This window comes from Dermacentor andersoni, chromosome 1 (genome assembly GCF_023375885.2).
Source record: "Dermacentor andersoni chromosome 1, qqDerAnde1_hic_scaffold, whole genome shotgun sequence".
Taxonomy (NCBI): domain Eukaryota; kingdom Metazoa; phylum Arthropoda; class Arachnida; order Ixodida; family Ixodidae; genus Dermacentor; species Dermacentor andersoni.
This window is the reverse complement of record NC_092814.1, coordinates 210,045,483-210,059,186: the sequence shown is the minus strand read 5'-3', so window position 1 is coordinate 210,059,186 and position 13,704 is coordinate 210,045,483. Positions and strand designations below refer to the sequence as shown.

The 13,704-nt window shown below is 47.5% G+C and overlaps 1 protein-coding gene across 2 annotated transcripts in view; it reads left to right on the top strand.

Moving 5' to 3' along the window:
- The window catches only part of LOC126547435 (glycosyltransferase 25 family member-like), a 361,867-nt gene that overhangs the window by 290,509 nt on the left and 57,654 nt on the right, over positions 1 to 13,704 (top strand). The window contains exon 9 of one of the 2 annotated variants that reach the window (XM_055063007.2): positions 8,761 to 8,966. The exons of the other annotated variant lie outside the window; for it this stretch is intronic. Within the exon in view, the coding sequence (XP_054918982.1) occupies positions 8,761 to 8,764 (4 nt within the window). The 3' untranslated portion in view covers positions 8,765 to 8,966. Of the gene's footprint in view, positions 1 to 8,760; positions 8,967 to 13,704 lie in introns of those variants that run through there. 2 annotated transcript variants of the gene reach the window in all.

Here is a 13,704-nt window from a genome sequence, read left to right as displayed (position 1 = left end):
TTCGATAGGCAGGCGTCGCTACAACTCGGCAGCGGTACGCTACGCTACCCTGGAGTACGCAACACGGTTAACGGCGGTAGTCGTAGACGTTAACTCCCGGCTTACGCACGCGTTCAGTGTCAGCACGGAATACCAAGAAACAGCGGAAGAAGTTGCGATTGCGCTTACCGACCCCTCTGCGAGGTATACTTTTTGGCGACTCACAATCCCCAGTTCATAACTACGCGCGGGGGCGTATTTCCTCCGGAGCTCTCCAGATCCTAAGGAAAGCTGGTCGACATCACTTCGATAGCACCGCGATAATGTGGTTCCCAGTGCACGTCGCCACCCCCACCGACGAGGGCCCCCCTAACTTGAACGAGGTAGCACACCGCTCTGCGCGAGAACCGACCCGCCGCGCAGAATCGGACACCCCCTATTTGAGTTCGGACCTCCTGGTTCGAAACACGCGAGAACGCTTAGTCAGATACAACGACGTCACCAAGCACTACCAGCTAGGCAGGCGGATATTGCCCCCAGTTCACCCAAAATTGAAACTGCAGTCGTCTGGCGACAACTTCAAACACAAACCTTCCCCAGTCCGGTGCGCGCGATTCCGGCACATTTGCCCCGAGCAATATCCGAGTGCTCTTTGCAAGTTATGTCAGGCAACTAGAGCGACGCTCTCACACATGTTGTGGGAATGTCCTGCTATATCGGCTAAAATGGCAGTAGCTCCGGAGGCTCTTGCGTGGAAGTGGGCTGCCGCTCTGCGCAGCTCCAATCTCAATACACAAGAGTGGGCAGTCCAGCGGGTCCGAGAGGCGGCGACGAGGCAAGGCCTCGAAGCCCCCGAGGGAGACCTGAGCCCGGGTCGTTAAACTTTGCCGGATTTACAATAAAGTTGTTTCCATCCACCCATATGGCGCGACGATTCGGTGTAAGTGCGCCCACAAATCCGTTGTCAAAGAAATAGCAACATGCTTAATGGGCACGGGCACTTTCTCTTGCTTGCGCCCGCGTTATGTGGGCTGGTTGGCACTGTTGTTTTCTTAATTTTTCCTTCATTTGTAATTAAGTTGGTTGGCGCTGAAAGTAAACGACAGTTGGAAGTAAGGGCTGTGTTTGTTCTATTTTTGTATATATCTGTAGTCGCGCGACTTGTGGCGACAGCAATGTTGGCAAAATGTACAGAGCCCACAGTAATATGCATATTATGTTTAGTATTCGATGCGAATCCTATACTCTAGCGGTACTAATAACATGCAAAACTGACAAGAGGTAAAGTTTCGTCGCCCATTTGCGCTGTGTGTGTGTGTGTGTGTGAGTGTGTGTGTGTGTACGTACGTGCGTGCGTGCGTGCGTGCGTGCGTGCGCGCGCGTGTGTGTGTGTGTGTGTGTGTGTGTGTGTGTGTGTGTGTGTGTGTGTGTGTGTGTGTGTGTGTGTGTGTGTGTGTGTGTGTGTGTGTGTGTGTGTGTGTGTGTGTGTGTGTGTGTGTGCGCGCGTTGGTTCGCTGCCGGGGCTCTAATTGTTTTGCAACACATGAATACATTACTTTAAATCAAGTGCCAGGTCGTGTCTTGATACCTCTGCAGATCGCAGCCGGTAACAGAGAAATACACACCCTCTTGCTTCGACGCTGGTTGCCTGCGATATAACGGCCTGATATGAACCAGTCCACAGAAACCTTATCGGATTTAAATGTCCGATGCCGGCTTCAGACTTTACCGCTCTTGTTGGTTTCATGTATGCGTCTACATGCAATGGGACATTTCCGACGTATCTTTCGACAGTGCAGGGGCGCGATCGGAGATCTTTGTTCCAAACGTGTTCTGTTCGGTTGCTGCAACGTCCCAAAGTGGCCAATATACAAAATTTGTGAGAACGGGAGGGAGAGACTGCAGCCACTCGGCAAGCGGTAAACTCTCCGGACGTTTACGTGCCTCGTTTGTCGTCTGCTTGCAGCCAATATACAAACAGAACCAAATGTTTCTCGTTTTCCAATGAATAAAATCTTTATATAAAAAATGTTTCTTTTTCTTCTCAAACTTAAACGCGTTCTGAAATAGTAATGCGTATGACTACTACAATTTATATCTATTAGTTTTTCTGCGCACACAGCTAAAAAAAAAAGAAACCACAGGAACAGTGACGCGCTTTTCAAGAAGCAACAACAACATTCCACTGGCTTGCTGGCACCCGATGATGAGGTCTAGTTCGCCGCGAAAACAGCGCACTGTTCGTTTCTAGAAACAAAAGCGACGCCACAATTCGCGTTGCCCTATCTCCTCAAACGCAATTCGCACCTCCAGCCTGCTTCGTTCTCGAGCAACGCCAACGCAGCAGCCGAATTAAGCTCTCATTGCAAGCGCTATTTTCTTGAATGAGACTACGGAATGGACACGAACGTGTCATTCCGTAGCCGCAGCCGCCGTTTGGATCCAATCCAATCCACCAGACGTGCCATGCGAAGCCTGTCTCGTAACGAGCGCATTACCGATCGAACTTCACACCTCTCGTCGCGTTGTGCTCCTAGCAGACGACGTGCTCGGTTTCAAAATAATTGACAGGAGCATGTCGCCATTTTGAGGTGGCCAGTAACGTGGCTGCGCCCCGCGGCTGACGACGTCGACGCGGCCTAGGCCAATCGCGCGCGGGGTAACCGAACGCGTATACTCCGAACAATGATCTCCGATCGTGCCGCTGTACTCATGTACCTAACTGACCAAAACGCCCGTGAGCAGTCACTCAGTAGGACGGCAAAGAGCCTGTGCAACGGCATGGCAAAGCACCCGCTGTTGCTGGAAGCGATTGCCGCATTTCCAGTCGGTGCTTATCGTGAATCGATCAGCTGTTTTGTGCCGATGACCTCAACTCTAATCGTGGCCGTGCTAGCTGGCGCGACGCGTCGGTAGGTTCTCCACCGTCTTGCGACTGCTTAGCGATGAAGCAACACGCAATGCTTTGTTCCGAGGTCTGACTTAAGAAAAACTAATGTTATTGATTGTCGCGCGGAGTATATCCGAAATAAAGCTGGTTGTTTGGATAGGAGATAACGTGTATTTATTTCCCAACTGTCCCGACCATGGCCAGTGCAATTTCTATACGTTTGATGCGTGTTCTACATTGCTGGAGGAAGAGCTGAGTGGTTCACTTGGCTTGAGGGTTGTGCAATGTGCCCGCCAATGACGTTGCGAACGACAGTGTGGGACGTACACAGAAAAATAAGGCCATGCAGTGAGCGTGCAAATATATTCTGTGTGGCTGCGCTCAAGCGAGGGTCACCAGATCACAGTCCATCGTCAGTGGTCAGCTATTTGCGTAGTACCAAGATAGTACAACGCAGCACACGGGGCGAATGACACTGGCGCTTTCTATTATATATAGCAGCGCAGTTCTGCATACATTGACACAATTCCTGTGAGCACATTGCACCATGAGGTACATTGCACCATGAGGATTGCACCATGAGGTCCACTTGAATGTCCACTCACATAAGTAAATCTAGTAAAAACCCGCAAGCCTTGTAGCATGTTAGCTGATGCTGGCGCTAACTTTTCCTTATCCGATGCAGGAGTTCTTGGCAGTGAGGCTTTCGTCTCGCACTGAAAAAGAGAGAGAGAGCGAGTTCTTTCCTTATGTCTAAAAAGAGAAAAGTGAGTTTAATTCTGTTGAGTGAACTTCTGTCCGATGAGTTGTTGTCCGGTCACTAAACAAATCGCACTATATATATATATATATATATATATATATATATATATATATATATATATATATATATATATATATATATATATATGTATATATACCCATTTCTACTGTGTGGAAATCACCGTGTTTTGTGCTCTCTAGGTTGACGCGCACAATTTTATCGCATTGTTTAGAAAGTTAAGCAATATAATTGGAGCTCACGTTAAAAGAGTGGACGCTGTTTCGGCTATCGCGACGGGACACTACGAAATTGCTGTTTCTGGAGCCCATGAGCTGTGCACTTACGCACTGCATGAACGGAACACAGTGTTCGATGGTCAATCTTTAAGCCCTTTGATTCGGCGCGCATTCGGCGGCTTTGTGGAAAACATCATGGAGAGTCTTTAGGTCAAGCATGCCGCATGTGGAACAGGTTCTACGCCCTTGTTCTGCCACTAAAGACCACGTAAGCATTTCTCACTTGTCCTTCGGCACTATTCAATTTCCTATTGCTTTCAACAGTGACGAAATAAACGCTTCTAAGATTTTTTTTCATGTTTAAAGATTTCATCTTCTTTGTCATTTTCATTTTGTCGGCGCTTCTCACGCTTCTTATCGAGCTGACTTATTTCCTTTAGTGCCCGCGCTTTAATGGAACGTCGTTGCTTTCGCCGAACTTGGAATCCGCGCACGCCTTTTTTCTCCCATGCATGGTTGAATGCTTCTGTGCATACTGGACTAGCCCAATCTGGAATATGGAGCACGATATGAGTTTAAGCCAAGCAACGAACTGCGCATTCTCCGGAGCAGCAGATGTTCTTGTTGCTGCCAACTGTGCAGTCTTCATTGCCCACAGTTAGCATTTCGTTTCCGTCTGTGTCTTCCTTTTTCTGGGATCAGATCAGTGGGCCTCGCACTTGGGCAAACTTCGTTTCCACAATTCTGTCGTGTAGGCGGGAAGGTGGCCATGCAGGTTGCACCTTTCTACGTTATCGCCACCTTCTTTTACCATTACGTGAAAGGGTCCCAGAGAGCTGCAAGAATGCCAACATTTTGCTAATTCACAAAAAGGGAGAAGTTAAAGAATTGAAAAATTGTAGGCCCATTAGCTTACCTCCAGTATTATATAAAGTATTCACCAACATAATGCCTCCTTTGATGCATCTCTGTATGCCAACTGGACTCCGCCGAAGCGAGGCCACTCTGCTTTATCCATGCTTATGGCTAGGGGTGGCATTCACGAAATCTTACTCATTTCGCATTGGAATGGCCGACAACGCTCTCTGCAATGCCTGTCTTTGCGAGGAGACGCTAGAACACATTCTGTGCGACTGTCCTGAATATAATGCTAAGCGACAGTCCCTGGCATCCGTTCTAGCGCACCTTGACACTAGACTGTTGTCAGTTGAAACGATTTTCACATGTCGCCGACAGAAGACATCGCAGCTGAAGGCGACGAAGGGACTACTTCGGATTTTGAAAGAGACGGGCTTGGAGAAGCGGCTGTGACAGTGATATCACGTGCGACGCAAGAGTGACGGACTGTAACTGACGATGTGTGTGCTGTGCTATGTGCTCTCTCTCTCTCTCTCCTCCCCATCTTTCACCCCCCATCCCGCTTCCATGTTTAGGGTAGCAAACCGGTTGAGCTAAACTAGTTAACCTCCCTGCCCTTCCTTCTCCACTTTTTCCTTCCTTCCTCGCCAACATAATCTCCAATAGAATAAGAGTAACAATGGACTTCAGTCAACCAAGCGAACAGGCTGGCTTCAGGAAGGGATACTCTACAATGCATCACAATGATCACGTCCATGTGATCAGTCAGGTAATCGAGAAATTCGCCAAGTACAATCAGCCTTTCTATGTGGCTTTCATTGATTGCGAAAAGGCATTTGATTCAGTAGCGATACCAGTAGTCATAGAGGTATTACGTAATCAAGGAGTACCAGGGCGCTTACGTAAATACCTTAGAAAATATATACAGAGATTCCACAGCTACCATTAATTCTCCACAAGGAAAGTAGGAAGATACCTATAAGGGTCAGACAAGGAGACACAATCTCTCCAATGCTATTTACTACGTGCTTGGAAGAAGTAGTCAAGCTATTAAGCTGGGAAGGCTTAGGAGTGAGGATCGGATGCAAATATCTCGGCAACTTTCGATTTTCGGATAACATTGTCCTGTTCAGCAATACTGGGGACGAGTTGCAACAAATGATAGAGGTCCTTAAAAGAGAGAGTGTAAGAGTGGGGTTGAAGATTAATACGCAGAAGACAAAGATAATGATCAATAGCCGGGCAAGGGAACAAGAGTTCAGGATCGCCAGTCAGCGTCTAGAGTCTTCGAAGCAGTACGTTTATCTAGATCAATTACTGACAGGGGATCCCTGATCACGGGAAGGAAATTTGCTGAAGAATAAAAATAGATTGGAGTGCATAGGGCAGGCATTGTCAGATCCCGACTGGAAGCTTACCACTATCATTAAAAAAGAAGTGTGCAATCAGTGCATTCTACCAGTGCTAACATATGGGGCAGAAACTTCGAGACTGACAAAGCAGCTGGAAAACAATTTAAAGACCGCGCAAAGAGCGATGGAACGAAGAATGTAAGGCGTAACGTTAAGAGGCAGGAAGAGAACGGTGTGGATAAGACAGGAAATGGGGAAAACCGATATTCTAATTGACATTAAGAGAAAAAAATGTAGCTGGGGAGGTCATGTAGTTCGTAGGTTAGATAAACGGTGGCCCGTTAGGGTTACAAAATGGGTGCCTAGAGAAGGAAAGCGCAGTCGAGGACGGCAGAAGGCTAGGTGGTGCAATGAAATGAGGAAATTCGCGGGCGCTAGTTGGAATCGGTTGGCGCAGGACAGGGGGCAGGGGCAGGCTGCTGATGATGAAAGTTTCGCAGTGAAACGTAGACAGAAGGAAGACACAGAAACAACTCTGATGAGAGGCGCCTCAAAGAACTCCAACGACAGCCTTCGGTGATTTCGTCTATACGTTGCGCGATAATTGTTGCCACTTTAATTTCGTATTTGAGAAGGTGTATGAGAAGGCGGCGTTTGTATACGCTGCAGTAGTGGTTTGTGCGTTGTTCGTGTTGTGTAACAGGAGGGTAATTAGTTCATTGGTTAGCGCCTTCTTCGCCACGAGTACGAAGCAGCTGGTGCGGGAGTGCTGGTTTCCTGTAGACGTCTTTGCGGCGAGTTATGCGTGTGATGACGCGCAGCGGGGGTGGGGGTGGGGGGGGGGGGGGGGTGACAAGCCCAATGACGCGTTTGTCGTGATTACCTTTGATGGCCCTACTCTCTATATATTGTTTCTTCGCGTGCCGCTATTATGTATATAATATATACTTGCGTTTGAACACCTTTTCATTATACAGGAGGGGTTTGTGAGGACGCTCGACGGCGCCACAGTTCCGTTTTTTCGCCATTAATTGTTGTAGAGTGGATGCATTGGGGGGAGCACATTTGCTTTCGCACTGATGCGTTCCGTTGTTTCTTTGAATATGCGACATTTTGAGAGCATTTTGCGGTTTGCATTTGCCGCCCTCTATTTTTCGCCTATTCCTCGATGGCCTCTTGCGTCCTTTCCCGTGCGACTCCCGTTATGTGACCTGTCCAGAGAGTGAGAGGAACTGTGCGTACAGATAGAGGGGGAGAGAGAGAGAAAGCATGGTGCGAGACCAAAGGCGGTCGCTGAGTTTGTTGTCACGTCGCGTTTCCTGCTAAGCAGGACGATGATCGCGCTGCTGAAAAGTATGACGCTTTTCTTTTGCGGTTGTTTTCCTGTAGCGTGTCTGGATGCCTAGTTTTTCTTCCGGCTACCGATAGGGAACTGGGTGGTCGGAGCCGCGGAGGCTTAGAGTGGAGGGCTTGCTTTCATGAATTTTCGTGAAATGCTGACTAGTTGTGGCGTTCGCGATGGCATTATCATCACAAAGGCGCCGTGCCCTAGAGAGAAGCGACCTTCTGAATACGCGATGAAGGCTTTCGGAGTAAACAAGGGCCAGAAATTTCCGGTGGGTGCCATTGTGTCGTTTTTCAAACTGCTGACAGAGTACGCCGGGAAACTGCACCTACGTGCGTTGGTCGGTGATGCCAAAGGAGAGCACAAAGGCCGGGGGTGGGAAGTGGGGGGTGAGGGGGGGGGGGTGGGGGGTTCTGTGGTTAAGTTGTATATACTGGAGTCATTTTTTCTCTTTTGGGTGCGCGTATTGCTGTTCGGTAGCTGACTAGGATATGGGCAGCAAATGATAGAGCGAACTGGAACTGCGTGGTGGTGTCTCTGTTCGTGAAATTCATACTGGCGTGGCTGCGAGTAGAAGACGTCAATAGTGTGCGCAAAATGGCTGACGAAGCACCTCTTCGATGAAACTTGAGTGAATAAAGGGAACCTTGAGCTTTTTGTTGTGCAAGTAACTGCCGCGCGGTGTCCGCTTTCAGCTTTGCTTTTGCGGATTCTCATTTTGTCGTTGGCTATGAGTGTAAGACAGACAGCCCCTTTTCTGTCCATATTACTTTCCAAGTTCTTATTACTGTGGATTTTTAGAAAGTTAGTTCATTGTAGGATGTTTAGCAATCATTTCCTGGAAGCGTCTCTCAACGAAGGCGTGTCGTAAAGTGTTCGTAATGGCGTTCTATGGGGACATTATATTAAAAAAAAATTAAATTGTGGGGTTTTACGTGCCAAAACCACTTTCTGATTATGAGGCACGCCGTAGTGGGGGACTCCGGAAATTTCGACCACCAGGGGTTCTTTAACGTGCACCTAAATCTAAGTACACGGGTGTTTTCGAATTTCGCCTCCATCGAAATGCGGCCGCCGTGGCCGGGATTCGATCCCGCGACCTCGTGCTCAGCAGCCTAACACCATAGCCACTGAGCAACCACGGCGGGTATGGGGACATTATATTTAAGACTCCGCAGGAATGAGTGAAAGTTGGAATCTTTTTCTTTTAACCTTCTATGTCACATCTGATAATTTTTTAAGTGTTTCTGCTATGCGCGTTCCAGTATTCTGTAACTATATATTATAATGGAAGTTGAATTTGCAGCTCCTAACCATGTTTTTCTTTCCCTTTTCAGGTAAGTTGAGACACTACGCAGTCCTAACTTTCGGATTTCTGGAAGCCTGCCCCATCGAAAGCGAGTTCCTCGGGTATGTTTTGCTGGTGACGAATTTGTGAAACGAAAAGAGAGATAGAGAGAAAGAGAAGTATATGCGATTAGATGGAGTAAACAATTGTCGTCTAATCGCGCTCTCAGTTATTCTACTTGGCTTATAGGATTTTTTGAGCTGGCCGCCAAAGCGCTGCGAGGGTCTGCTTTGATCCAATTGGGATTTTTCTTCTGTCCCCAGTTGTTGTGAATCTTGTCCTACAAAGGGTTTAATTTGTTGGCTTCTGATGATATGATTAATAAAAATTGGGCCCCTCGGTTAACCCCCTTTCTTCTTGTCCTGCAAAAGGTATTCTTGTGTCTCGGAAATCCCCTATTTTTGTGGCGATAGCAATTAGTTGGACAGTCCAGGCGCATTTCTGCGGTCGCCGTTGCCGTGTTGTTCCGTGTGAAGGCCCAGGGGGATAACATCGTCGCTGTGCGCCATATTATGTATGTGCGAGTGAAAGCGGGTGAGGGTGAGCCGACGATGGCGGCCCAATCTCGCGTGCGTAAGGCAGGAAAGCGGGCGCACCGTCTTCCATCGCGCCCAAGGCACCGGGGTGAGGAGAGGGAGGGGGAGCGTAATGTTCCGGCGTCTGCTGAGTGTGGCGCGGTCGCGAGCGGCCACGGGGGCCCTATTTTGAATGCGATCTGTGATGGGGACAGTGCGCCGAGTGCTTAATGAGCCTCTTCGCGACGATCCCATGGGCGCTGCCATGTTTGATCACGTGGCGACGCGTCCATCGCTTGCCTCAACTGTCTCCGTTGCCTCCGGGTTTACAATGGGTGTGTATGACGCCGGTGCGGCTTAGCAAACCTCTGTTTCGGGAGATATCGTAGACGGTGACTGGGTGGACGACACGAAGCTTTGGCCACAGCTTCAGAGAACATGCAAAAGCGCTTTTGAAGTGGATTAAGCTTTGTCCAATCGGCGCGAGCAGCGCATATATGGTGCTTCTTTTGAAAGCGAGGCTAAATATGTATTCCAAGCTATCGAAACTTTCCGCTAATGAATTGAATCAGGATTGCTGTGTTTTGCTCTTCGTTCTTCATTTAGCAACTATATTGAAGCAGCGGCTTGTCACATTTCTGACTCAGTAAATTTCTTTGGTGCTGTCAGTACCTGATTATTTCTGCCTAATCGCTCGCGGGTGGGCTCAGTTCGATAGATTTGTTCTTGCTGCGCGCAAGGCTTGAAACGTAGCCGTTTTGTACATTGTATCAAATATGTATTATCGCTAATAACGCGCTTGCTTTTGTGGTCTGTCACGGAACATTCACTTTCGACCATTCGTGCGCTATTGGTGTAGTCAGTCATTTATTGTGCGTATATGGTGCGCATATATTCAAGTGTGCGCCCATTCACTTATTGACACGTACGTTGGCGATAGAGTGGGTGTAAGGTCCCGTGCCATTTAAGGTAGATGTTTGTAAATACTGTACGCGGAACTTACTATGACAGGAAGCGACACTGCTCCCTTTGTCATTGTTTAACGAGCGGCACTCACTCTTGCCGACGATCCGGGGCTGAAGCACTTTGAAGGTTAGCGATACAATGCTGGCGGATGATAAATTTTTGTATCCTCGAAGAAAGCCGGACACCTCGAAGTACCAGTAACACGTACAGACAGTTGCAACACCGGTCCGCGAACTTGGCTACACAAAGTCATTCCATTCCTTAATATGCCAGTCACTATATTTGCAGCCAACTGCTGCACACGTCTTCAATCCGCATGATTCAATCCGGCATGATTGGAGCACAGTGCGCTTGCGACAACTCAATTGCATTGCCAACAGCGGATCGCAGTAGGTAATGGTTTCGTATGCGTGCGCTGTCGCTGAGGCGACGTGCGGCGCGCCGCCGAAAGTGCCATTTCGTTTCTCTAGAACAAACTGCTCCGCAAAACGGGTTGATAGCTTCGTATGCGCTATGTTTTCGTCGCTTAGTTCGCGTTGAAACGAGAGGCAGAACCAAGGTCAGTTCGCTCGCTGCTGCTGCCGCCCTTCCTCACTCCAGCGTTTTGACAGCGAATTTCCGCTGTCATCGAGTGAGGTGTGTTCATGTTTACTTGTGCGCGCGTGACACCATGCATGCTTGTTAATTTAGTAAGTACGCGAGTGTTCCAACTTTATACGGCCGATGAAACCGCTATCCTTACTCCGTATAGCTGTCCACTAATTTGTTATCACAATCGATGCATTGCCTTTCGGGCGAAACTGCGACTTTTGAGTAATTAGAGAGAGCTTCCCGTGGCTGAAACGCCAGATTTAAGTACAAAGCCTGATACTGAATCCTTTGAAGGGACTTCTGGCATCGGCGAGTGAAATGCCCCGGGGGATAAAGTGGCGGAATCTAAGCACACAAGGTTTTGTGTGTAACCAAGGGACGCACTGTATCCAGTGCGCCCTTGGGATATTATAATATCCCAAGGCGCACTGGATACCTATGCCTGCGAACGTTCTTGCACTATAGTGCAAGAACGTTCGCAGGCATAGGTTTAGGTGCACGTTAAATAATACCACGTAGTAGAGTTACTCCGCAGCTCTCCACTCACTGTTCAGTTTCGGCACGTTAAAACCCGCAACTTTAGTCCAACGATAGACGTTTAATGGTGTTCCCGTGCCCAGAAGTATTAATTACGCGAAAGAATTGCATGATGTTCTTCATGTTATGCACTGGTGATGTTAAAATTAAGTCTGGTTTCCCCATGCGTGTACCTGCTCCGCTATAACTTGACCGCTAACCTGACGACCCCGCTGAAGAGACGTCTGTCCTGTTGACGTGTTTCAACTAAAGTTCAAATGGCGAAATTTTCTAATCTAATGCGAATATTCTAGAAGAACGACGTACGAGTGTTCACTCGAATACCAAATATTTGCGATTTCTAGACAAAGTGAAACATAAATGTTGCGTTGAATGCGTCCGGCAAAAAAAGGAGACTTGTTCAAGTTATTTGTCGCGTGCAATTCCATTACCAATTGGTATGCCATATCCGCTGATAAGCTTGTGAGAAACAACTGAAAGCTGGTCGTGCCTCGTGTACTGTGACTATAATAGTAACGCAACAAAGTAACAGCAACTGCAACGCAGTGAAATGTTGCGTGCGTGGAAGGAACTAAGCGCAATGCTACAGCACCGCACGTTGTTTTAAAGGAATCGAAACATGCTGAAATAGTGGCCAAATAATAAATTGCTTTGCCCACATCGAGGTGACAAACTCGTGGGCTGCCTAAGGCGAAGCATGCTCTTTAACCGCTGGACACTGTTGTGCTGTAGTGACTTTTTCCAGCCGTCTGTTCGGTAACTATAGTGCGCCTGTGCAATGTGCGCGGTTTTCATGCAGCGGTATCAGTCAGAATGGTCTCCATCGGTCATTCTGGCTGTAGACTGCAACAACCGTTGTTATCCGTTATTCGAACAGAAACAAATATTCGGCCACTTCGATTAGTGAATTCCGGAATCAAATACGAATCGAATAATCGCACAGCTTTACTTTAAGGTCATTATACTCGTGCATTAAAAAAAAAAGAAGTCAACCTTAGCTGGCTTTTATTCGGAAGCGGACTCGGCGGCTTAGAAAATAAATCGAGTTGTTGATAACTTGCCTGAAATTGTAAGTTCCAGCATCGGGAAAAAAGGAAGACAACCTTATCGTTCAGGGGCCGAATCCCTTGTTTTAATTAATGCGGGCTGCTTATACGCATCTAAGATATACGTAGCAGGCCTCAAGAATGATGAATATAATTTAATCTACAGCCTTGCCGACATCTTTATGAGGAATCTTGGAAAATATTCGCCTGTTGTTAACATTTTAACCAACAACGCCAGTGGTTTCAACTCGTATAGTGGCCTGAGTTAGGATGGTGTCTGTGGAAGTATCTTAAACGACAGTTTTGTTCAACGTTTCTCGTCCTTTATTCTTGCCAAATTACCTGATTTAGATCCTCATGATTACAAAGCCATGTGTCCGGTCGCTTTTTGATGAATGCGATGTTGCAATGCTAATACATCATTCCCCTTCTTGGCCACTATTATATTAGCGGAAGATAAAAAAATACTGTACTTAAAGCCTTGCTATAATAACATGAATCTTTGAACAGTCGGTACATACGACTTACTCTCGCCAAGTATTGGGAAATGGGGAATGTTCTTCTATAAGTCGGCCAACAGAAGGTCTCGTGCAAATTATCGCTTGATATCATTAACCAGTTCCTTGCGTTAAGTTGTGCATCAGACTTGGGGATCAGTTACTTCAGCATCTAGCCCACCCAGGGACTGGCAACCTGGGTATACACTGAGGGCTGGTAGCACACCTTCCGTGGAATAGTGTCCGTTTCGAGTGCGTCAGCTGCAATGTTCGTCAGCGGACATTCCCGCTACGCATAGTAACCAGCGTTGTCCATTTTCTTTCAATAATTTTTTTTTGAAATTATTAGTGCGACATCACTACTTAGCTACTTAACAAGGTTTACTAGAACGTTATCGACTTAAAATAGAGAGAGAGAGAGAGAATCAACTGTGGTACGTTGGACATCGCGCAAGTTGCCTTTGCTTTCTTGCGCGAAATCTGCAGTGTGAACGCCTGTGATTCTGTTACCAGTTTATTTTTTTCCTTCTTTTTTTGCTTGTTCCTTTTTTCTGCTCTCGCTCTTTGTCGTCTTTACAACCCCTATATCCCCACCCCAGTAGAGGGCAGCCAACAGGAAACTCGCGTTTGGTTAACCTCCCTGCCTTCCCCCTCTCTCTCTGCAGCCAGAGATCGAATACAAGTGGCTTTTTCTATGGGCACGTTGCTAACCACGTGCTGTGGATTTTGTTGTATGCCGCTATTTCGTTCTGCTTTCGATATTATATGTGGCTTTTCTTTA